This window comes from Aotus nancymaae, unplaced genomic scaffold, assembly GCF_030222135.1.
Source record: "Aotus nancymaae isolate 86718 unplaced genomic scaffold, 86718_ANA_hifiasm-v0.15.2.pri h1tg000053l, whole genome shotgun sequence".
Lineage (NCBI taxonomy): Eukaryota > Metazoa > Chordata > Mammalia > Primates > Aotidae > Aotus > Aotus nancymaae.
The window spans coordinates 7,272,696-7,297,631 of NW_026988467.1; the positions used below are offsets into that span (position 1 = coordinate 7,272,696).

The 24,936-nt window shown below is 42.0% G+C and overlaps 2 protein-coding genes across 4 annotated transcripts in view; one reads left to right on the top strand and one right to left on the bottom strand.

Annotated features, from left to right (window-relative positions):
* Positions 1-24,936, top strand: part of UBE4B (ubiquitination factor E4B) — a 143,434-nt gene that overhangs the window by 48,782 nt on the left and 69,716 nt on the right. Inside the window, exons 3-8 of one of the 3 annotated variants that reach the window (XM_064363230.1) lie at positions 6,714-6,849; positions 12,782-12,869; positions 14,259-14,403; positions 18,665-18,893; positions 19,352-19,738; positions 20,353-20,511. In XM_064363230.1, coding sequence (XP_064219300.1) covers positions 6,714-6,849; positions 12,782-12,869; positions 14,259-14,403; positions 18,665-18,893; positions 19,352-19,738; positions 20,353-20,511 — 1,144 coding nt within the window. Of the gene's footprint in view, positions 1-6,713; positions 6,850-10,206; positions 10,655-12,781; positions 12,870-14,258; positions 14,404-18,664; positions 18,894-19,351; positions 19,739-20,352; positions 20,512-24,936 lie in introns of those variants that run through there. The other 2 variants (XM_064363231.1, XM_064363232.1) reach the window with 2 other exon arrangements.
* LOC135269399 (phosphoglycerate mutase 1-like) lies at positions 15,259-16,194 on the bottom strand. Its single transcript, XM_064363233.1, has one exon. It carries the CDS (start codon positions 16,192-16,194, stop codon positions 15,430-15,432), a length of 765 nt encoding a protein of 254 aa, XP_064219303.1. The 3' UTR covers positions 15,259-15,429.

Here is a 24,936-nt window from a genome sequence, read left to right on the forward strand (position 1 = left end):
TGTGTGGTTCCGTTTCTTCTTTTGTTTCTAAACTTTGTTATTATTTTGACAGGGGATGCATACTGGAGTATTTAGATTTGTTACTGTAAACTATGAGGCATGGTACTCAAAAAATAATTGAACATATAATTTATTTTCTTTTTCTTTTTTTTTTTTTTTTGAAATGGAGTCTTGCTCTGTCGCCAGGCTGGAGTGCAGTAGTGCCATCTCAGCTCACTGCAACCTCTACCTCCTGGGTTCAAGCGATTCTCCTGCGTCAGCCTCCCGAGTAGTTGGGACTACAGGCATGTGCCACCAAGCCCAGCTAATTTTTGCATTTTTAGTAGAGACGGGGTTTCAACATGTTGGCCAGGATGGTCTTGATCTCTCGACCTCATGGTCTGTCCCCCTCAGCCTCCCACAGTGCTGGGATTACAGGTGTGAGCCACTGCACCCGGCCTGAACACATAGTTTCTAACTTTGATGGAACTGTAAAGCATTAGAGTTTTTTTTTTTTTTTTTTAACGTCAGTTTTATCATTTTATAGAGAAACTGAGGTATTAAGAACAAGTACAGAATTCACTTTAGAAAATAGTCCCAAAGCCCTCCTGTATTCAGTGACTCTTTTTTTTTTTTTGAGATAGAGTCTCGCTCTGTTGCCCAGGCTGGAGTGCAGTGGTGCAATCTAAACTCACTGCAATCACCACCTCCCAGCTTCAAGCGATTCTCCTACGTCAGCCTCCTGAGTAGCTGGGATTATAGGTGCCCGTCACCATGCCCAGCTAATTTTTTGTATTTTTTAGTACAGACGGTGTTTCACCATGTTGGCCAGTCTGGTCTTGAACTCCTGACCTCAGGTGTTCCACCCGCTTCAGCCTCCCAAAGTGTTCAGGGACTATTAAATACCTACTGTGAAATGTATTCTTAGTTATCAGGGGAAGGGTGCAGGGTAGAGAAGTGACCTTAGATGTGGAGGTAAATGAGGTGTGGTGACTGGGGAGACTAAAAATCCAGTTATAAGGCCGGGCGCGGTGGCTCACGCCTGTAATCCCAGCACTTTGGGAGGCCGAGGCGGGTGGATCACGAGGTCAAGAGATCGAGACCATCCTGGTCAACATGGTGAAACCCTGTCTCTACTAAAAATACAAAAAATTAGCTGGGCATGGTGGTGCGTGCCTGTAATCCGAGCTACTCAGGAGGCTGAGGCAGGAGAATTGCATGAACCCAGAAGGTGGATGTTGCAGTGAACCGAGATTGCGCCATTGCACTCCAGCCTGGGTAACAAGAGCGAAACTCCGTCTCAAAAAAAAAAACCAGTTATAGGCATATATCCTTTTTGGCTACAAGAGTTAGGTAGATTATAATTTATATCTGTTTGTTCGTTGTGAATTGTTTGTAACAAGTAATGTTAATATACAAGCATCAGTAGATCCACAGGAATTACACTTGTGAGATTATCTCAACCGATAGGTTGAGAGGGAAAAGTCATTGAACAGTAACAGTGGTGGGATAAAGTTCCCTCTCTCTTTCTCTTTTTTTGAGATGGAGTCTCAATCTGTTGCCCAGGCTGGAGTGCAGTGGCATTGTTTCACTCCCAGATTCAAGCAATTCTCGTGCCTCAGCCTCCTGAGCAGCTGGGAGTACAGGCACATGCCACCACGCCCAGCTAATTTTTATATTTTTAGTAGACACAGGGTTTCACCATGTTGGCCAGGCTGTTGTCAAACTCTTGACCTCAAGTGATCTGCCCACCTTGGCCTCCGGAAGTGCTGGGATTACAGGCGTGAGCCACTGGGCCTGACCTTCCCCTCTCTTTTTTAGTACTTAGGTATGCTAAAAGTGGACGACACCAGAGCAGATGCTGTGGTAACTAGGTGAATCTATTCTTTACACTCGGGTTTGCCCTGATTTCTCATTCTGTTCTTGTCTGACTCATACAGGTGTACCTATAGAACTTGTAAACGTGTTTACATTGGTTTTTTCCATTGGTTCCTCAAAGTAGAACTATGAAGTAGGCTGCACAGATGCCAGTATTGCCAGAGCATAGGTAAAAATATTAAGTAAGAAGACTTGTTTAAGATTACAAAACTAGAAATGATGGAACCGGGGTCCAGTCCTAGTTTTTTGGTAAAGTAAGCATTTATTTTAGAATAATTTTTGATGTATAGAAAAGTTATGAAGATAGTATACAGGATTCGTGTGTACCCTTCATCTCGTTTTCCCTAATGTTAATATCTGGTTCATTTGTGAAAACGAAGGAATTGGCCTGGATATGATTTTACCTAAACATGAGTCCCCTTAGTCTCTATTGGTCTATGGCAGCATCTCAGTCTTGTTTTCCTGATCTTGACAGTTTTGAAGAATACTAGTCAGTACTTTGTAGAATGTCCCTTAATTTGGCTTTGTCTGGTGTTTTCCTCACAATTAGACTGGAGTTATGGGTTTTGGGGAAGAATGTCACACAGGTGAAGTGCCATTTCTGTCACATCCTATCAGGGGTGTGTAGTATCCACATGATGTCCCTGGTGCTGATAACCATCACCACATGCCTAAGTTAGTGCTGGCCAGGTTTCTCCATGTAAAGTTACTATTTTTCCCTTTCCATACTCAGTTCTTCGGTATCAAGTGCCTTTTTTTTTAAGGGGTGAGAATTAAACTTTACCTCCTAGAATGGGTAAGTACATATATATAATCTGGAATTCTGTAAGGAAAATTTGTCCCTTCTCCCGTGTTATGTATTTAATCTCTTAGATTGGTATGAACTCATACACATTTATTTTATACTTTGGTTATGATTTCAATAGCAACATTACTTATTTTTCAGGAATTATTCAGATCCTTGGTCCATTTGATGTGCCTTTTCTTTTTTTTGAACACTGTCTTTCTGGCACTGTAAGATGCTCTAGACTTAACCTTGGATTTTTCCTGCCCCAGCTCTAGAAATCAGCCAGTTCTCCAAGGAGCAGTCCTGGTCTACTGAGTCCATGTGTATGATTCTATGCGTGATTCTGCCTTTTGACACTAAGGAAAGGATATTCTATCTTATGAATATGAAGATCAAAGTAATTTTCTAATTCTGGCTGTTGGTTTTCTTATCCCAGTATTTAAGATACCATTATTGTTCTTCATAGACTTGAAATGTCATTTTATTTTATTTATTATTTTATTTTTGTTTATATACTTTTTGAGATGGAGTCTCACTCTGTTGCCCAGGCTGGCGTGTGGGGGCGTGATCTCGGCTCACTGCAACCTCTGCCTCCTGGGTTCAAGCAGTTCTCCTGCCTCAGCCTCCCAAATAGCTGGGATTACAGACACCTACCACCATGCCTGGCTAATTTTTATATTTTTAGTTAGAGATGGGGTTTCACCATGTTGGCCAGGTTGGTCTTGAACTCCTCTGGTGATCCACCTGCCTTGGCTTCCCAAAATGTTAGGATTACAGGTGTAAGCCACTGTGCCTGGCCGAATTTTATTATTTTATTTTTGAAACAGAGTCTCCCTCAGTCACCCTGGCTGGAGGGCAGTAATGCAATCATGGCTCACTGCATGTCACCGAGGCTGGAGTGCAATGGCACTATCTTGGCTCACTGCAACTTCTGCCTCCTGGGTTCAAGCAGTTCTCCTGCCTCAGTCTCCAGAGTAGCTGGGATTATAAGTGCCTGCCACTATGCTCAGCTGATTTTTGTATTTTTGTAGAGATGGGGTTTCACCTTGTTGTTGGCTATACTGGTCTTGAAATTCTGACCTCAGGTGATCTGCCCACCTCGGCCTCCCAAAGTGTTAGGATTACAGGCATGGGTCACTGCACCCGGCTGCGAGACTCATCTCTTAAAAGAAAATGAGGAGGCTGGGCACTGTGTCGCCTGTAATCTTAGCACTTTGAGAAGCTGAGGCAGGTGGATCACCTGAGCTCAGGAGTTCAAGATCAGCCTGACCAACATGGTTAAACTCCTTCTCTACTAAAAGTACAAAAATTAGCCAGGTGGTGTAGTACATGCCTGTAATCCCAGCTCCTCGGGAGGCTGAGGCATGAGAATTGCTTGAACCCGGGAGGTGGAGGTTGTGGTGAACCGAGATCATGCCACTGCACCTCAGCCTGGGCAACAAGGGTGAAACTCTGTCTCAAAATAAATAAATAAATAAAAAGACTGAATGGAATCCCATGGTGTTCAGAGATTGAGGAACACTTGGATACATAATAAATTGTTGCAATTGCTGCAGAATTGCACCACTTGACCTGAAATGTGAAGATCATGTGGAAGATGCAGGAAAAAATGAATTCACATGATCCCTTTGATGTCTTATAAAAATGTTACAAATGCAGTAGATTACACTGTGTGATACACACTGGTGCTTTGTTCCTACAGTATTATTGTACACATACTATACTGTGTTACAGATACAGTTTTTAAAACAATTTATAATTATGAGTTTAATTTTAGAACTGGTTTTATAGGTAGAAATTTTAAAGCCTGCTTATTTGCTACCATAATGATCATTGAACTGTATTATTGATTAATTTTTTTTTTTTTTTTTGAGACGGAGTTTCGCTCGTTACCCAGGCTGGAGTGCAATGGCGCGATCTTGGCTCACCGCAACCTCCGCCTCCTGGGTTCAGGCAATTCTCCTGCCTCAGCCTCCTGAGTAGCTGGGATTACAGGCATGTGCCACCGTGCCCAGCTAATTTTTTGTATTAGTAGAGACGGGGTTTCACTATGTTGACCAGGATGGTCTTGATCTCTTGACCTCGTGATCCACCCGCCTCGGCCTCCCAAAGTGCTGGGATTACAGGCTTGAGCCACCACGCCCGGCCGATTATTGATTAATTTTAACTTAAAAGTTACTTGGCTTTTACTCGTGATAGGTAAAATAAGATTCTTCTAAGAACCTTGTCGATGCTTTGTTATTTATTCCTTCAATAAATACTTTTTTCAGAACTTACTTTGGGTTATATTTCTTGAAACTAATGAATTAAAAGTTTTACTGTCTTCTACGAGCTTGATTCGGAATTCTCACTACATTAGATGCCTTTTGTATTTTACTGAGTCTTAGGAAGAGAGAAAATTTAGCTTTTTATTTTCTTCATAAGTCCTGCGGAAGTTTTAATAAATTAGTATATGCAAAGAACTGCTTTCAAGAATGAATATATGTTTTGTAATGTTCTTCAATGAAGAGAAACATTAAAAGGTGGCAAGTTTACTTTCATAGAATGCTGGAAGGGTTAAAATTGTATTTATTCAGTAATTATTTTCACTACACCTGGTAACTCTCAAGTATCTCTGGGTTTTTTTTTCATATCTTTTTTTTTTTTTTTGAGATGGAGTCCTGCTCTGTCACCCAGGCTGCAGTGCAGTGGCACCATCTTGGCTCACTGCAACCTCCGCCTCTCAAGTTAATGCAGTTCTCCTGCCTGAGCCTCCCATGTAGCTGGGATTACAGGTGTGTGCCACCACGCCTGGCTAATTTTTGTATTTTTAGTAGAAACAGGGTTTCACACATTGGCCATGCTGGTCTCAAACTCCTGACCTCAAGTGATCTGCCTTCCTCATCCTCCCAAAGTGCTAGCATTACAGGCGTATGCCATGTAATGGCATACCATGCCCAGCCAATGGTTTTTTTAAACATGTCATTTTCTTTCAGCTCCATAGGTATATATATTTTAAAGTATTTGCAAATGCTTGGGTAAACATTCCTCTATTTTCATAGGAAGATACTCATTGAGTTAAAGTAATTTTTAAAACTTCAATGTAAAACATGATTTTACAGACATTGATGAGGAAATTGCTGTGAGAAATTGTCTGTCCCTATACTAATGACTACAGTTTCACTGTACTGTAAGCTCTATGAGGGCAACAAAGTGTCAGGTTTTTAATTTCCACTAAGGTGTTCAATCAATAAATGGATCGATCTATATCAAAGGACATTGTTGAGTAGTCCACCTGTATTTTTTTCAACATTTTATTACCAAAATTTTAAACATACGGTAAAGTTGAGAGAATTTCGCAAGGAAGACCCATATACTCACCATCCAGATTCTACCATTAACATTTTATTGTACTCGCTTTATCACATATTTTTCTGTAAGTTAATTAATATATCCACTTGCTCTGTTGCCCAGGCCGGAGTATACTGGTGCGATCCTGGCTCACTGCAACCTTTGCCTCCCGGATTCAAGTGATTCTCCTGCCTCAGTCTCCTGAATAGCTGCGGTTACAGGGACCCGGCTGATTTTTGTGTTTTTAGTAGAGACGAGGTTTCACCATGTTGGCCAGGCTGGTCTTGAACTCCCAACCTCAGGTGGTCCACCTGCCTCAGCCTCCCAAAGTGTTGGGATTACAAGTGTGAGCCACTGCACTGGCCTGGTTTATTAATATATCTTAATTACAATGCAAAGATTTTTCTGGACTATCATGGAAGTTAATTTGTATTTCTAATTTGTATTTGTGGACCATAGTTTGAATTGGTGCAAGAGAGGTGATGAGGAGTGAGTTTTAGGCTTTAGGTGTAGCTGTTACTGACCTCATATGAAGTATACTGATAACTTACAATTTCTTAGTAATGTTCTTATGATTTTAATATTGTTTCCAACTTTTTATATAACCTGATAGAAATTCCTAGGTTGCTGCAATATCATGATGGTGTGACTGCAGATTGTGCGTGTTTACTGTCACTATTACAAATAGCTTTAACATTATTTCACATGGGGCTTCATCCTTACTCTGTTTTCTGTCTAGGAGTAGCCCATCGAAGCCAGAGCAGTGAAGGAGTCAGTTCTCTCAGCAGCTCGCCCTCTAATAGCCTTGAAACACAATCTCAGTCTCTCTCACGTTCCCAGAGCATGGATATCGATGGTGTCTCATGCGAGAAAAGGTAAAATGAAGCCAGTTTTCTTATATGCTGTTTTATTTAGGGAAAGAGAAAGATCCATTCACTTTAGTCGCTGGTCCAGTATTCATAAATTGCCAGCTGGAGACCATGCCATTCCTTAGCAAATTAGTGTGAAATTTATTAAATTTAAAGGTTTTGTATTATTCAGAAAAGTTCTTCATACTTTTGTTGTTGTTGTTGTTGTTGAGTCTCACTCTGTTGCCCAGGCTGGAGTGCAGTGGTGCAACCTTGGCTCACTGCAACCGCCACCTCCCAGGTTCAAGTGATTCTCCTGCCTCAGCCACCTGAGTAGCTGGGATTATAGGTGTGCGCCACCATGGCTGGCTGATGTTTGTACTTTTAATAGAGACAGGGTTTCACCATGTTGGCCAGGCTTGTCTCAAACTCCTGGCCTCAAGAGATCTGCCTGCCTCAGCCTCCCAAAGGACTGGGATTACAGGCATGAGCCACCACACCTGGCCTACTATAGTTGTGTATTAAATGTCTTTTATGAAATAATGGTGTAGTTGGTAAAAATAAAAAATGATTGTTCTCATTTTGTAAATATAAAGTTGGCAAGCATATGCCTTTCCCTAAAACTTTTACTGATTAATGAAATTTTAAAGTTTGGAATATTTCAGATAGGTAAGCCAAATAACCCTATTTGCTTCATAAGGATTAGGGTGTCTTGAAACAACCCTCCTGTGCTGCATATGTGCCAAAAATGGGTGATAGAATGGCTGAGGTATTGATTCCTTTAATGATTGAGCAAGTCACCTGGCTTCTCTGCCCTCAAGCAGTCCCCTCATTTTGTGTCAGTGAGCTAAACAGATGAAAAGGGGAATTGAGTCCGGGGGCGGTGGCTCACTCCTGTAATCCCAGCACTTTGGGAGGCCAAGACAGCCATTCACTTGAGGTCAAGAGTCAGACACCAGTCTGGCTAACATGTTGAAATCTCCTATCTACTAAAAATACAAAAATTATCAGGACATGGGACATGCACCTGTAATCCCAGCTACTCAGGAGGCTGAGGCAGGAGAATTGCTTGAACCCGGGAAGTGGAGGTTGCAGTGAGCCAAGATCACACCACTGCACTCCAGCCTGAGCAACAGAGTGAGACTCTGTCTTAAAAAAAAAAAAAAATCAATGACAGTTTTTCTTGATAATTGGTAAATGATATGAATCTTCAGATTTAGGAAACCTAATGAATCCCAAGCAGAATAAACAAAGAGAAAGTCGTATCTACATGTTTTATAGTGAAATTATAGAACACCAGTGACAAAAACCTTTTTATTTATTTATTTAAATATAAATATCCCCACTCCTTGCAGAGAAAAAGACCATTAAAGCAACCAGAGAGAAAAGAGAGATTATCTGTAAAAGAAATCACAGCCAAATATCTCAATGATGGAGGCCAAAGGATGGCAGAATAACAGTTGAAAGAAAGTAACTGTCAACTGGGAAATGTGTACTCCTGTGGAACTGCTCCTTTTCTTTCTTTTTTCTGTTTTCTATTTTATTTTATTTTATTTATTTTGAGACGGTCTCACTCTGTCACCCAGGCTGGAGTGCAGTGGTGCAGAATCTCGGCTGACTGCAGCCTCTGCTTCCAGGATTCGAACATTCTCATGCCTCATCCTCCCTAGTAGCTGGGACTTCAGGTGCATGCCACCATGCCTGGCTAATTTTTGTATTTTTTTGGTAGAGACGGGGTTTCACCGTATTCGCCAGGCTGGTCTTGAACTCCTATTTTTTTTGAGACAGGTTGTCAGTCTTTTGCTTAGGCAGGAGTACATTGCTACAGTCACGGCTCACTGCAGCCTCGACCTCCAAAGTAGCTTGGACTATGGGCCTGTGCCACCATACCTGGTTAATTTTTAAATTTTTGGTAGAGACAGGGTCTCCTTATGTTGCCCAGGCTGTTCTCAAACTCCTGGCCTCAAGTGATTTTCTTGCCCTTCCAAAGTGCTAGGATTGCAGGCATGAGCCACCACGCCTGGCTTGGAACTGCTTAAAGCAAAGGGAAATAAAGACATTTACAGATTTAGACAAAAAACAAGCTGGGCCTGTTTTTTGATATTTGGGGTTTTTTTTTAATTTTTAATTTTAGTGGGTACATAGTAGGTATATATATTTAAGGGGTACCTGAGATATTTTGGTACAGGCATGCAATGTATAATAATTACATCAGGGAAAACTGGGTGTCCATCCCCACAAGTATTTATCTTTTTTGTTACAAAAATCAAATTATGTCTTTTATTTATTTATTTTTTGGAGACGGAGTCTCACTCCGTCTCCCAGACTGGAGTGTTGTGGTGCAGTCTTGGCTCACTGCATCATCCCCCTCCCAGGTTCAACCATTTCTTATACCTCAGCCTCCTGAGTAGCTGGGACTACAGGCACAGGCCACCACACCTAGCTAATTTTTGTATTTTTAGTACAGATACGGTTTCACCATGTTGGCCAGGCTGGTCTTGAACTCCTGACCTCAAGTGATCCACCACCTCCAGCCTCTTTCAGTCATTTTTAAATGTACAATTCAATCATTCTTGACTATAGTACCTCTGTTGTACTATCAAATACTAGATCTCATTCATTCCTTCTGACTTTTATTTTTGGTGCCCATTAACCATCCCTACTTCCCACTGCCTTTTTCAATTTCTGGTAACCAGCCTTCTATTCTCTGTCTGCATGAGTTCTTTCATGATTTTGCCCTAATTCCAATGATCAGTTTTACACATTTTTTCCAATAATTTTTTAAAAAATAATGTACACTTCAACTCAATTTATGAGGCTAATGTGACATTAATATTAAAACCATACAAGAATAATGTGAAAGGAAAAAAGTAACTATATGATATTCATACTCATGAATATATTTGTAAAAATCTTAAAATGCTGACAAATTAAATGCTGCAATACATAACAAAAAAAAAAAAAACAGGCAAAACCATTCTATGGGGTTAGATGCCAGGGCAATAAATACTGTGAGCTAGAACAGCAGGGATTGGGAGAATCACAACAGGGCTTTTGGAGTACTGGTAATGTTCTGTTTCCTGATCTGGGTGCTGATTACATTGGTATGTTTACTTTGTGGAAGTATATTTGGTCAAACATATCTGTGCACATTTCTGTATACATAATTTTTTTTTGAGACAGAGTCTTGCTGTATCACCCAGGCTGGCATGCAGTGCATTTTTGTATTTTTAGTAGAGACGAAGTTTCACCATATTGGCCAGGCTGGTCTCAAACTCCTTGCCTCGTATGATCTACTGCCTCAGCCTCCCAAAGTGCTGGGATTACAGGTGTATTATATTTCAATTAAAAGTTTGCTTTAAAATAATACAATATAATATGATAAACTGATTTTAGGAATGCAAGGATGCACTGACATTAGAAAATCTATAACTATTATCTACCATATTGTATGTTAAAAAGAAAATCCTTATATTTTGGTAGTTGCAAGAGTTTGATAAAATTCCACATTAATTCATGATAGTAAGCAAACGAACGGAAAGGAGTATTCTTAAACTCACAGTGTGGCACAGACAAAGTTCACCAAATATTCCACATGCTCCCCAGCGTTTCCCATTCTCTTTTACAGTTAGTTAGATTGGGGCCAAGTGACTAGTTCTGTCCAGTAGACTATGAACTAGAGTGACATGTGTCACTTTTAGATGAAGGCAGTTGAGCCGATCTTCCTCCTCCATCCCTCTCTTCTCTTGCTCCAGTGACCTTGGAGGCTGTGTATTGCAGATGCCATAGATTAAAGATGGAGTAAGGATGCTTCACTCTCATCAGACTTTGTGTAAGCAAGAACTAAATCCTTACAGTGTTAAGCCTCTAAGATTTCAGAGGGTATGTGTTACGACAGTATAGCCTGTCTTACTCTAATATAAAGGGCATCTACCAAAAAACTACAGTAGCTCTCATATTCAGTGGTGAGAAGTCAGCATCATTTTCCGTAAAATCAGCAATAAGAACAAGGATGACTGCTATTTCTTCTTGTATTCAGGAGTACAGTAAAACAAGTAAGGATTGGAATGGAAGAAACAGCAGTTATAATTTGCAGATAAATTATTTACATGGTGGCCAGGTACAATGGGTCACGCCTGTAATCCCAGCACTTTGGGAGGCTGAGGCGGACGGATCACAAGGTCAGGAGTTCGAGACCAGCCTGGCCAACATGGTAAAATCCTGTGTCTACTAAAAATACAAAAAAAATTAGCTGGGCATGGTGGCACATGCCTGTAATCTCAGCTACTCGGGAGGCTGAGGCACGAGAATTGCGTGAACCTGGGAGGTGGAGGTTGCAGTGAGCTGAGATCACACCACTGCACTCCAGTCTGGGTGACAGAGCAAGACTCTGTCTCAAAAAAAAAAAGATTATTTAGATGGTAAACTTTCTACGTATAAATAAACAAGTTGCTTATAAGAAGTGTATATTTAAAATCAGTTACATTCCTGTCTGCCAACAACAAAAAATTAGAAGACTTAATTTTTAAAAAGGTACCATTACAATTTCATTAAAAAGTATTAACATATGGTACCTTGGAATAAATTTAGCAAAAGAAATGTAAAATTTTTTGGAGAAAAGTATTAAAGTTTACTGATAGTCATTAAAGAAGGTCTTAATACTTGGAGAGTAATAAAAACCTCAGTAACATAATGATATTACTTCTCCCTAATTTGATCTCTAAGAGTCAAAGAAATTCTGGTCAAAATCCCGGGAGGGTTTTAAAGGAATTCCTCAGGCTGAGTCTTAAGTATGTGTAGAAGAGGAAAGAGCAAAGGATGGCTAAGACCCCTTAAAGTAAAAGAATAAGGTGGAGACATTGACCTAGCAGATATCAAGGCTTTGAAGTTTTAGTAATTCAGACAGAGGGATATTGGTCAGGAACAGACACAGTGTCTAACAGAACAGAAATTAGTCGTTTCTCATTAATGAAAATTGGACATGTGACATAGACTTCACCTTAATGTAAAAAGGATGATTTTTCCAATAAATGGTGCTAGAGCAATTGTTTAATTGGGGGAAATAATATGTACTTAACCAGTTTTTGTAATAAGGCTTCAGTTGAGTTTTTTATTTTCTTACATTTTTTAAAATTTTTATTAAATTTTTTTTTTAGAGACAGAGTCTTGCTGTGCTGCCTAGGCTGGAATACCGTGGTTATTCACAGGCACAGTAATAGTGCCTACAGCCTCAAACTTCTGGGCTAAGGTGATCCTCCAGCTTCAGCCTGCTTAAGTAGCTTGACTATAGGCGCATGCCGCTGTACCTGGCCTGGTTAATCTTATGTCGTTTAAAAATAATAAAGAACATACTTTAATGATACACTTTTTAAAAGTGAGCCCAAGAAAATGACAACTTAGGAAAAATATTGTCAACATGTATGAGAGACAGAATGTTTAGATCCTAATTTATGAAGAACTCTTAAAAATTAATAAGAAAAAAGATGGACAGCCGGGCGTGGTGGCTCACGCCTGTAATCCCAGCACTTTGGGAGGCCGAGGCGGGTGGATCACGAGGTCAAGAGATCGAGACCATCCTGGTCAACATGGTGAAACCCCGTCTCTACTAAAAATACAAAAAATTAGCTGGGCATGGTGGCGCGTGCCTGTAATCCCTGCTACTCAGGAGGCTGAGGCAGAGGAATTGTCTGAACCCAGGAGGTGGAGATTTCAGTGAGCCAAGATCGCGCCATTGCACTCCAGTCTGGGTAACAAGAGCGAAACTCTGTCTCAAAAACATTAAAAATAAATAAATAAATAAATTAATTAAAAGATGGACCATCATCATTTTGCTTTCATGATTGATTTAATTGATATATTTTTAATTTAATTGATATTTTAAAACTTTTCCTCAACCAGCAGCTACAGTGACATTGTACAGATTTATAAAAGGTAAAAGGCTTGTCTTTTGTACTTTAAGCATGTCCCAGGTAGATGTGGATTCAGGAATTGAAAACATGGAGGTTGATGAAAATGATCGAAGAGAAAAACGGAGCCTCAGTGATAAGGTTGGTAAGCGATGAAGCCCTTGGTACAGGTAATATAAATAAAACCATTTCATGTCTTGTATCTATTAGCGTGGGGCCACTCCAAATCAGGAAGTCCTAGGCAGGTGATTATTTTTATTCTTTTGAGGAAAAATGAATAACCTAGATTACCCTTATTCATGGAAATGTAACTCACTCCTTTGATCTGATGTTATCCATCTGTTTCTGGTTCAGGGCCATGGTTTTATCAGTAAATTTAGTTTGTAATAGGAACTAATTTAGAGGTAATTAGAGTTCTCTCTGTTGATCTTTTGCTTTTAAACAAGTAGGTCATCACATCTTTAGCAGTATTCTGAGGGAAATGACTGGGAATGAAGCAAGAATATGTAAAATCCAGTAGCAAGTGGAAAGTTTTTGAAAATATGAAGCCTTTATGTTTGATTAGCACCTGAGCTTAGTGCTCTGTATTTAGGGTGTGTGTGTGTGTGTTTATATAGATAGATAATTATGTCACTTTCTGTTCAGTAAATTATTAGGAATCCTTTAGCAACACATGTTAATGATTATTAGAAGTTACATTGTAAACAAAAATAAAAATAAAAAAGACAAAAAAAGGGAAAAAAAAGAAGCACTGTAGCCTCGTAGTGGTGCAGTGCTTTATTTTGTATAGTTCTTTAATGTTTACAAAATTATATATGACATTTTATCTGTGATGGGATGTAATGAGAAATGTTCCATTTTTGAAAAATTTCTGGAGGAAAATTGATTTTGCACCTAGAATGTTAACCTGGTCCTGTGGAATTCAGAAAAGTAAATAAATAGGATATGTACATCTTCTGTCGCATTTTTTTTCTTGGTGACTTTTGATAATATCTTTGCTATTTTTTTTTTGTTTTGAGACAGGGTCTCACTCTGTCACCCAGGCTAGAGTACAGTGGCATGATCTCGGCTCACTGCAACCTCCACCTCCTGGGTTCAAGTGATGCCCCTGCCTCAGCCTCCTGTGTAGCTGGGATTACAGGCACCCGCCACCACTCCCGGCTAATTTTTTAATTTTTAGTAGAGACTAGGTTTCACCATGTTGGTCAGGGCTTGAACTCCTGACCTCAGGTGATCCACCTGCCTCGGCCTCCCAAAGTGCTGGGATTACACTTGTGAGCCACTGCACCTGGCCACCTTTGCTCTTTTATGCTTCCCATAGATTGTATTGTAAGCTCATGAGACTTAGATGTTATAATTTGATGTCATAGTAACAGGCCTACTTTTCCCCTAATCAGTGGGTGAAAGCTTTCATGCATTTAAAAAATACCATCACTAATAATGAATTAAATCAGAATAACATATTTCTTTTGAAGTACCTAACTCATACCTCTTATTTGAAACTAACCTGTAAGTCTTCTTCTTCACCAGGAGCCTTCCTCTGGCCCTGAAGTATCTGAAGAGCAGGCCTTACAGCTGGTCTGTAAGATCTTTCGTGTCTCTTGGAAGGACCGGGACAGAGATGTCATCTTTCTTTCTTCTCTTTCTGCACAGTTTAAGCAGAACCCAAAAGAAGGTAGGAATCTAGCTCAGCAGTCTTACTGCAGAGTACTTAACAACAAAATTAGACGTGAGATCTTTGTCCTCCCCCATTATCCACATTCACTCCATCTTGCTCTTGGGTTGTATTTTTGATGACAGGAAAACATATATATTTTTTTTTACACTGATCTGGAAAAAGGATTTAGTACAGTTATGCTCAAGGGAACACTGGACCCATGTGGCAGAGCCAAGCAACTAGAACGTGATTCAGAAATCAGTGAGACACTTGGACAGGACCAAGAGGCATTTCACTGCCACAAAACAAGGTGGGGAGGGATTTGGAAACACACAACAGGAAGCACTCCTGCCCCTCAGAGGTCAAGGAGCTGATCCTATATTGGTATGAGGAATGGTTTATATTCTGATGACCATATGTGGTACTATTTCAACCGCCACTAGAAACCCCAAAAGGGCTATTGTTTTGTACTATTTATATATACTATACTTTCTTTTTTTATATAAAAGTAAACTAAATTCAGGATTCATCCCAACCTTCTAGAGCCAGCTTCTCTGGGGTCAGGGAGGAAACAGTTGTCACATCACCATGCAGGTTACATTCGTCTGCCACTGGAATGATTAGAGCCCCCAGGCAGTGGCCTGACTGCAGACGAGCAGAGGACTGGCTCCTGGGGGCAGACAGGCTCTCTTGCTTCTCTTCATTGATCATAGCTTAGCATGTTCCTCCCTTCAAGTCCTTAGTAAACAAAGCACTTGCAAAAGCCCATCACTACCTTTCAACTCTCCTGGATAAGGGGAGCCTTTCTATAGCTTGGACTGAGAACCTATGCCCTACAAGTGCAATTCTAGCTAGAATGTATGAAGGGAGTGGGTACAGGAGACAAAATGGCTAAAATGAAAATGGGAGCCACCAGTCCCCATCTGCATCTACACCTCAAGATGTCTACAGATGTGGTCAGTGTGACATGTGCAGGAGGGAGGGGTAGAGGGATGCAACAGGCAGGGAGGGTGCTCCTGGGGACAGCAGCCTGCCCGCTGGCCTTCACTTCTTGGCCTTCCCCTGGGCAGCCACAGCTTCCATGGCTTTACGCACGGTCTCTTCATCCCCCAGGAACTGCATGGGCTTGATGGGTTTCAAATTCTTGTCCAATTCATAGACAATGGGAATACCAGTCGGCAAGTTCAGCTCCATGATAGCCTCTTCAGAGAGACCCTCCAGATGCTTGACAATGCCCCGGAGGCTGTTGCCATGGGCTGCAATCAGTACCCGTTTCCCCTCCTTGATCTGGGGAACTATTTCTTCATTCCAGAAGGGCAGAGCTCTAGCAATTGTGTCCTTCAGACTCTCACAGGAGGGTAACTGATCTTCTGTGAGGTCTGCATACCTGCGATCCTTACTGATGTTGCTGTAGAAAGGATGGTCGGGCTCCATGGGAGGTGGTGGAACATCATAGGAGCGCCTCCAGATCTTCACCTGGGCCTCACCATGCTTTGCAGCAGTTTCTGCTTTATTGAGACCAGTTAGACCCCCATAGTGCCGCTCATTGAGGCGCCAAGTCCTCACTACTGGCAGCCACATCTGATCAATGGCATCTAGCACTGTCCAGAGGGTCCAGATCGCTCTCTTCTGCACTGAGGTGAAGCAGATGTCAAACTCATAGCCAGCATCTCGCAGCGCCTGCCCGCCACGCTTCGCCTCCTCATGGCCCGCCGGGCTCAGATCGGCGTCGTACCAGCCGCTGAAGTGGTTCTCCAAGTTCCACGCGCTCTCGCCGTGCCGAATCAGCACGAGTTTGTAGGCGGCCATGGCTGCGGGATGGGGATGCGGCACCGACTGGAGGAAAACATCTTGATGAGAGGGAAACATCTTTCTTCCCTTTCCACTGATCTTATTGATAACTTATTTTTCACTTTATGATTTCTACAAAACTATGTAAATAAGTTAATGGTCTCCATTTTCTCAGGGTTGGAATTTTTCCCTTTGTTGTAAGAAGGTGCTTAGAGCATAACCTCCTTTTTTTTTTTTTTTTTGGTGAGACAGAGTCTCACTCTGTCATCAGGCTGAAATGCAGTGGCGCAATCTCGGCTCACTGCAACCTCTGCCTCCTGTGTTCCAGCAGTTCTCCTGCTTCAGCCTCCCAAGTAGCTGGGACTACAGGTGCATGCCACCATACCCGGCTAATTTTTGTATTTTTAATAGAGACGAGGTTTCACCATGTTGGCCAGGATGGTCTCCATCTCTTGACCTCGTGATCTGCCCGCCTCAGCCTCCCAAAGTGCTGGGATTACAGGCTTGAGCCACCACGCCCAGCCTTACCACCTCTTATGAAGTAGAGATACACTGGGTGGTCTCCAGGGATCCTGAGAGATTTCTTCTGTATGACCCTACCTGCTTTAAGTGCCTATGAAGCCATATATAGACAGTGGAATTGATCTATTTTGTTAAATTGCTTAGCAAGATAGAACATGATGACATTTTGCTATGTTTCCGGTGTTCTACTGTAAGAGGCCCCACTTGTAACAAAATAATAAAACTCTTAGCAAGATATCAGCATCATAGGGCATTATGATTTTTCTTTACAGCAGTCATTGGAATGCAGCAGAGGTATGGGAGGTATGCTGCTGTGGTTTTTTTGCCTCTTACTGGAATATAACCTCCCTCATGGTAGGGATTTTTGTCTGTTTTACTCATTGATGTATCCCCAGTACCTGGAAGGATATCTTGCATGAAATAGTCCCTCAATAGATACATTTTAAATGGATGAGTGACTATCAAGAAGATTGTCTTTCTCTTTTCTATGATGCCTGTCTTCTGGGGAGGGAAAAAAAAGTCCTTTGTGTTTCGGGAGGGTAGATAAGACTATTTCTGATTTTACTGGCATCTTCTTATTAACTCTACTGATGGAACAGACCATGTATCTTTTTTTTTTTTTTTTTTTTGAGATGGAGTTTCGCTCTTGTTACCCAGGCTGGAGTGCAATGGCGTGATCTTGGCTCACCGCAACCTCCGCCTCCTGGGTTCAGGCAATTCTCCTGCCTCAGCCTCCTGAGTAGCTGGGATTACAGGCACGCGCCACCATGCCCAGCTAATTTTTTGTATTTTTAGTAGAGACAGGGTTTCACCATGTTGACCAGGATGGTCTCGATCTCTTGACCTCGTGATCCACCCGCCTCGGCCTCCCAAAGTGCTGGGATTACAGGCGTGAGCCACCGCGCCCGGCAGACCATGTATCTTAAGACTCTGCTACTTCTTATTCTTATTAGAAATCTTAAGATTCCAAATCTATCTTACACATGTAAGTGGTAATTTTAAATAACCAAATTAGATAAAATTTCCATGAGTTAAATTTTTTTTTTAGTGATATTTAAAATGTATCTAAAGACCAACAGTAAATCAACTGGGAGCTGCCAAGAATAAGAAGGAAGCTAGACTAGCATTTGCTTCTGAAAGCCAGGTGGTGACTAGATATTGGACCCTTTATAAAATCTTTTGAACCTTGGACTTAATAGTTTTATTACTGTATATAAAATGTATCTAGACTAAGAAATATTAACCCAGTTGTATTTGTAGTATAATAAAGTAACCTCTGTAGTTGGGAGTAGCTTCTTTTTTTTTTTGAGAAAAGGTCTTACTCTGTTGCCCAGGCTGGAGTGCAGTGGCATGATCTCAACTCACTGCAACCTCCACCTCCCGGGTTCAAGCAATTTTCCTGCCTCAGCCTCCCAAGTAGCTGGAATTACAAGCACTCGCCACCACGCCTGGCTAACTTTTGTATTTTTAGTAGAGACAGAGTTTTACCATGTTGGTCAGGCTGGTCTTGAACTCCTAACCTTGTGATCCGCCTGCCTTGGCCTCCCAAAGTGCTGGGTTTACAGCCGTGAACCACCACGCCTGGCCTAGCTTCATTTACAGTTAATATACATCAGCATTAACTCTCATTGACTGTACCACAATATTTTTTTCTTAATAAACTTTTAATTTTGGAATAGTTTCAGCTAATGCAAGGAGTTCCTACGTATACTTTCCCCAGTTTCCCCTGATGTTAATATCTTATATAAGCGTGGTACATTTGTCAAAACTAAGAAATTATTACTAACTAAACACAAGGCTTTGTTTAAGTTGCACCAGGTTTTCCACTAATATCCTTTTTTCCATTCCAGAATCCAAACCAGGATACTGCATCGAACCACTCGGGGTCAGTTTGGCTTATTTGAGGGCTGTGTACGTGAAGAACTGTGTGTAACCTGTTCTTTATTCTTTATTCTCTTTCCAACAGTGTTCTCCGATTTTAAGGACTTGATTGGTCAGATTTTAATGGAAGTGCTAATGATGTCCACTCAGACTAGAGATGAAAACCCATTTGCCAGTCTGACAGCCACATCACAGCCAATTGCTGCAGCAGCACGGTCACCAGACAGAAATCTCCTGCTAAACACTGGCTCCAATCCGGGAACAAGCCCCATGTTCTGCAACGTGGGTTCCTTTGGTGCCAGCTCTTTGTCTAGGTCAGTGCGGTTCTCTTTGCACATCTAACTGCTAGTAAAATAGTCATGAAGTACACAGGCGAAGGGAGTATTTGTTTACAATGTTGATCTGTGCCATAGAGGGTATGGCATGTATCATATTTGGGGAGGTGGTTTTAGTCACTGAAAGTGGAACTCTTCTTTAGATTGTTATTTTTTGGCTCTCTATGGTTAAGCTATTGGTAGATTAAATTTTAGAACCAGTCGGCTGTGTGTACTATATCATTCTTTGAAAGAGGGCCTTTATTGTCTTGTAAGTATAGCCTCTAGATCAATAGAGCAATTAGATTATAATTATTTAGATGCTTATCTGATAGATCTGTATACTTAAACTGAAATGATTCTGTCCTTTAAAAGCTTGATGTTTTCTCTTTTAGTTAGTTATCTGAAATTTTTCTTTGATTTTTCTCTTCTTTCCTCCCTTTTCTTGACTCATTTAGCCTCTATGAAACTAGTCCGGCTCCCACTCCCAGTTTCTGGAGCTCTGTGCCCATGATAGGCCCATCTTTTGCCTCACCTTCCCGTGCAGCCAGCCAGTTGGCTGTGCCTTCCACTCCCCTCGGTCCTCACAGTGCAGCCTCTGGAACTGCTGCAGGAAGCCAGCCCTCATCCCCGCGGTATCGCCCCTACACTATCACTCACCCGTGGGCATCCTCAGGCGTCTCCGTTCTGTCAACCTCCCCAAGTCCCCCTGCTCTCACCAGTAACCCTCAAGCAGTGCCCGCCAGCAGTTCCAGACAGAGGCCCAGCAGCACGGGTCCACCCCTACCACCTTCCTCACCCAGTGCCACGAACATACGCCCCTCCTCCCTGAGGATCTCTCCTAGGTATTTATCCGGCAGGAGAATTGCGTGTGTGTTTGCCGTGCAGGGAAAGGAGATTAACATGGTTTGGAAGAACTGCTGTGTGACACTGACTCTGTTTAATTGTTGTTGTTTTGGGTTATTAACCTGTGTGGCTAACTAGTTTGGTAGGCATGTACCCTGAGATAATGCCGGAAAGTTTGGATTGCTCTATTATGAGTCCCTTTCTTCCCTTTGAGAGTTGGGGGTCACAGGAACCCTTTTTGGCTTTTTGTCGTGTTGCCAGTGGTAATTGAAATGGAGTCAGACCAACAGGGTGTGGGAGCAAATCTGGGCCTGGTGTTTTTTACTTCTGGTGAGTGGGGTGGGTCGGTTCATGCCCTGACATGTTGAGTTTTAGTTATGCGTAAGTTCAGTCTCTTAGAAGGAAGAAATATCAGAATTCCATGAATCCAGTGGCCCCTTCTCTCAAATGTACCTATATGTGTTTCTATAATTCAGGTGAATTATGTTTCTGCATGTCAGTGGACAGAAGTTTTAGCATAAGATTTATTTGAAAGGTCAGCATTTGCAAAAGTTTCTCCTCCTCTTGTTTTTCCTTTGTTCTCTGATGGCCTTTTTTGCTTTTGTTGTGGTAGTATGTACGACAATCCTTTCTCCTTCCTCTTCCTCGCACTTTCTGGGGACAGTAGTGATGAAGAAGATGAAGAAGATGATGATGATGATGGTGATGGTGATGGTGATGATGAAGGTGGTGGTGGTGGTGATGATTTTTCTTGTGTCCAGTTTGGGTCCAGGTATCAGAGGAATGGAGTCTTACCCTGCATGTGCATAGATGCTTAGGAACTAACTACTATAAGCTCTAACAAGGGGTGTGCTTTGAATCCAGGCAGGATAGGGTCAAATGAGGTGGGCTTGAGAGTATATTGACATGTTCAGAACTTTTCATGGGATAAAGTAGCACATAGGAGAACTAACTTACCTACTTCCTTCCTTCCTTCCTTCCTTCCTTCCTTCCTTCCTTCCATCCTTTCCTTCCTTCATCCCTCCCTCCCTCCCTTCCTCCCTTCCTCCTTCCTTCCTTCCCCTCCTCTCCTCCCCTCCCCTCCCCTCCCCTCCTCTTCCCTTCCCTCCCCTCCCCTCTTCTCTCTTTTTTCTTTTTCTTTTCTTCCTTTCTCTTTTTTTTTTCTGACAGAGTTTCACTCTTGTTGCCCAGGCTGGAGTGCAAATGGCACGATCTTCACTCACTGCAACCTCTGCTTCCTGGGTTCAAGCGATTCTCCTGCCTCAGCCTCCTGAGTAGCTGGATTACAGGCGCCTGCCACCTCACCCAGCTAATTTTTGTATTTTTAGTAGAGACAGGGTTATGCCATGTTGTCCAGGCTGGTCTTGTACTCCTGGCCTCAGGTGTTCCACCCTCCTCAGCCTCCCAAATTGCTCGGATTATAGGCATGAGTCACCGTGCCTGGCCTGAGAATTTTCGTAGTTGTTACCTGGCAAGTTTGGAGGAAAACTTATGTACAATCATTATTCAAAAGCATGAAAACAGATTAAAGATCAGTCATCAAGTTTATCCACCTTTAGATCTAAAATGAGAGACCCTTTATTTATCTATTGCAAGAACGTTATTGTGAACTACCAGATGTGACAACGTATACTCTCTCAGGCATGTTTTCTTAAGTACAGTTGCATGGATTGCTGCTATTTAGGAGTGGGAGAGGGGCTGGGATTTGGTGTGTGTATGTATATGTTCTCTTCTCTCCCCCCCCCGCCCCCCATTCACCCCCATCAAGTTCAGTCTGGGCAATCCATCAAAGAGCATCCAAGGTCATACTGTCTGATATAACTGATTCTGCTTTCATGTCTAGCCTTAAATTTCTCTAAGTACTTCCTGGACCTCAGTGAAACCAGACCCCATTTGTTTAAAGAGCCTTTAAAATGACTGCAGAGGCTGAAACATAGTTACGGATATTGCAGAATGTTTACTCCTGGAAACCAGTGAAAAACACTATTTCGGTTTGTAGGTGACTTTGGGCAAAGGAATATAATAGCACCTTCCTTCTAATCTTCTGACTCATCGTCTTACAATTTTGCTCTTACATTGAAGTTTCCTCTGGACTGAGTTGGTGTTTGTACCCAGCACTGTTCAAAAATACCTCCAGGCTATAAATAGAGACTGCAGTAGAATTAGGTACACTTCATTCAATTCGATGGTGTTCAGAAGAATCATCAGAGACTATACAAAGAGACAGAAGAATGTTGATACAAGGTTGAATATTGATTCAGGAAGGTTGATATTTGTATTATGTTGAACATTTTATCACTATTTCTCAAGTAAATTTCCCAGAGGTGAAAGTGTCTTTTTCATGTAGATAAAATCCTGTTGCATGATGAGAGTAGTAAAGCAGGCATCCTTCCCAGGAATCAGTTTCCACAGGGTAAAAGTGCTTGTTACCTGTTTTATGTAAATGATCTGTGGGAGAAAGTCTCCTTGGCTTATTTAGTTGTGACTTTCTCTAACAACTATATCAGATTGTGTACTGCTTTTACTAGTACCTCTCTTTCTGGACTTCTAACACCTCAACCTTGCCTCAGATCTAAATCCTCTACCTGCTAGGAGGAATAAAATATACCGAGTGTATAAAAATAGCTACAAATACTCGTGGAGCATTGTGCGCCAGATACGGGGTCAGTGCCGTGCAACGTCAGCTCCTTCACTCCTCGCTGTAGCCTGCTACGAGGAAGTGGAGAGGGGTGGGGACGGACAAGAGGGTCAAAGTCACAGAACTGCATTCAGACTCGAGCATCCTGAATCCAGGCTCAGGTTCTTCACCACCATACCGTGCTGCCACCCACTTTTCCTTTTTGCCCAAATAGGTCTTGTTTGCTTGTGCCTTACTACTGATTTTGCTGCTGAGAGTCTGTGCATGTACTCGGTTCCTTTGGCAAGGAAGTGCCAGCATTTCGCTCCTTAATTACAAAATTCCATCCCAGTCAGTTGGTATGTCCCTTGTTGGCTGTTACATTGAACTGTGATCATCCAGATTTTGGCAGTTTATAGGTTCTTAGTTGATATGAAAAAAAGAATGCCACAGAATGGGTGAAAATACGTAACTATTTAAACATATAGAAGAACTGAGGGTTCTTCTATGTAGGGTTAGAGCCAAGAAGAGCTAGCAAAAAAATCTTGTTTTTTTTTTTTTTTTTTTTTTTTTTTTGAGGCAGAGTCTTTCTTTGTCTCCCAAGCTGGAGTGCTGTGGAGTGATCTTGGCTCGCTGCAACCTCCACCTCCCAGGTTCAAGCAAATCTCATTCCTCAGCCTCCCGAGTAGCTGGGATTACAGCCACACGCCACCACACCCAGCTAATTTTTGTATTTTTAGTAGAGATGGGGTTTCACCATGTTGGCCAGGATGGTCTCAAACTCCTGACCTCAGGTGATCTACCCACCTCGGCCTCCCAAAGTCTCAAACTCCTGACCTCAGTTTGTTCCGCCCGCCTCGGCCTCCCAAAGTGCTGGGATTACGGGCGTGAGCCACTGCGTCCAGCCAAAACCTTGTAGTAGTCAGCAAAGAAATAGTATTTTCCTTCCTGCTTTCTCATTGATCTTCCCCAAATTTTGTTTTCTCTGAAGTAAGCAATTTTAACACCCACTTCGTACCTGGTAAGACTAATGTCATAGAAGAAAGAATCATCAGGGGTTGGATCACTCTATCCATCTGCTGGCCCAGTGGAGTTGATGTCTATTTATCTATTTATAGGGGTGATAATAAGGATTAATTTTAAAAAGGTAAAACAGTACTCCTGTAGTCCCAGCTACTCAGGAGGCTGAGGCGGGAGAATTGCTGGAACCTAGGAGGTGGAGATTGCAGTGAGCCGAGGTTATGCCACCACACTCTAGCCTGGCACCTGGCGACAGAGCAAGACTCTGTCTCAAAAAAAAAAAAAAAAAAAAATGGTAAAACGTTCCTTCTGTAATGTTTTGCAGGCTTCTGAGAAAAGAACGGTATGTATGAGTTCTAAGGAACTGCTTTTTGCAGGAGTGGCAAAAGTGAGTGAAGTGAGAATTACCAGGTGTGAAAAGATAACTGTTAGATGCTGGGCTTAATGTGTGGGTGATGAAATAATGTGTACAACAGACCTCCTTAACAGGAATTTGCCTGTGTGACAGGCCTTCACATGTACCCCAAACCCAAATTATAAGTAAATAATAAATCAATAAGTCAATAAATAAAAGCTGGAAGTTGATCTGGAAAAAAAAAGTATCTTGTGATAAAGATACCAGGGAGGTTATCCTGAGGAAAATGTTTCTAATTGTTTCCTAGGAAGCAGATGACTAGAAAGAAATTTGGTGGTTTTGTGTTTGTTTTGTAACTATGTAGATATTTCAGTGAAGGAGGTCAAATCTTGGATGTCATGAGCCTTATATGAGTAGACAAAGGGAAAATTAGTGAATAGTGAAAACATTGACATTCTCCCTCCTCTTTTTGCTGATTATCACTGCTTGGGGATGAAACATAGAAATCTTGGAAAAGAAATCCTTCTGGCTGGGCACAGTGGCAAGCGCAGGTAATCCTACCACTTTGGAGGCTGAGGTGGGAGGCTTGCCTGAGCCCAGGAGTTAGAGGCTACAAGTGAGTCATGATCATGCCACTGCACTCCAGCCTACTCTAGCCTGGGTGACAGAGTGAAACCCTCTCTCTGTCTGTATTTCTCTCTAGTGAAACCCTGTCTGTCTGTTTGGCACACACACACACACACACACACAAAACCTTCCACCATGTGTATCCCTAAAATCCTCCTGTGATTTCCCTTCTCACACAGAGTAAAATCCAAAGCCTCTTATCATGGTCTACAAGGCCCTACATCTCATGTACACTCTACATGCTACACACACATACATACACACATGCACACACACCCCATATGCTACACACATGCACCCCACATCAAGCACACATGCACACACATGCCCCATTCTAACTCAGTCTCCCTCTACTCTTCCCCTAGCTCATACACTGGGCTCCTGTTCTTTGCACGTAATAGTCCCTCCTGCCTTAGGCCTTTGTACTTGTTTCTCCCCTTCGGACCACTCTCCCCTCTAGAGAGCTGTGTGGCTGGCTCCCTCACTCTCCTAATCTCTTTCAGAGGGTGGTCCCTGACCTCATTGTATCACACATTATATAGAACACACATGCACTATGTCAGGCGCAGTGGCTCACG

Coding starts and splice junctions, on each gene's coding strand:
- LOC135269399 (XM_064363233.1), bottom strand. CDS start 16,194: ATGGCCGCCTACAAACTCGTGCTGATTCGGCACGGCGAGAGCGCGTGG.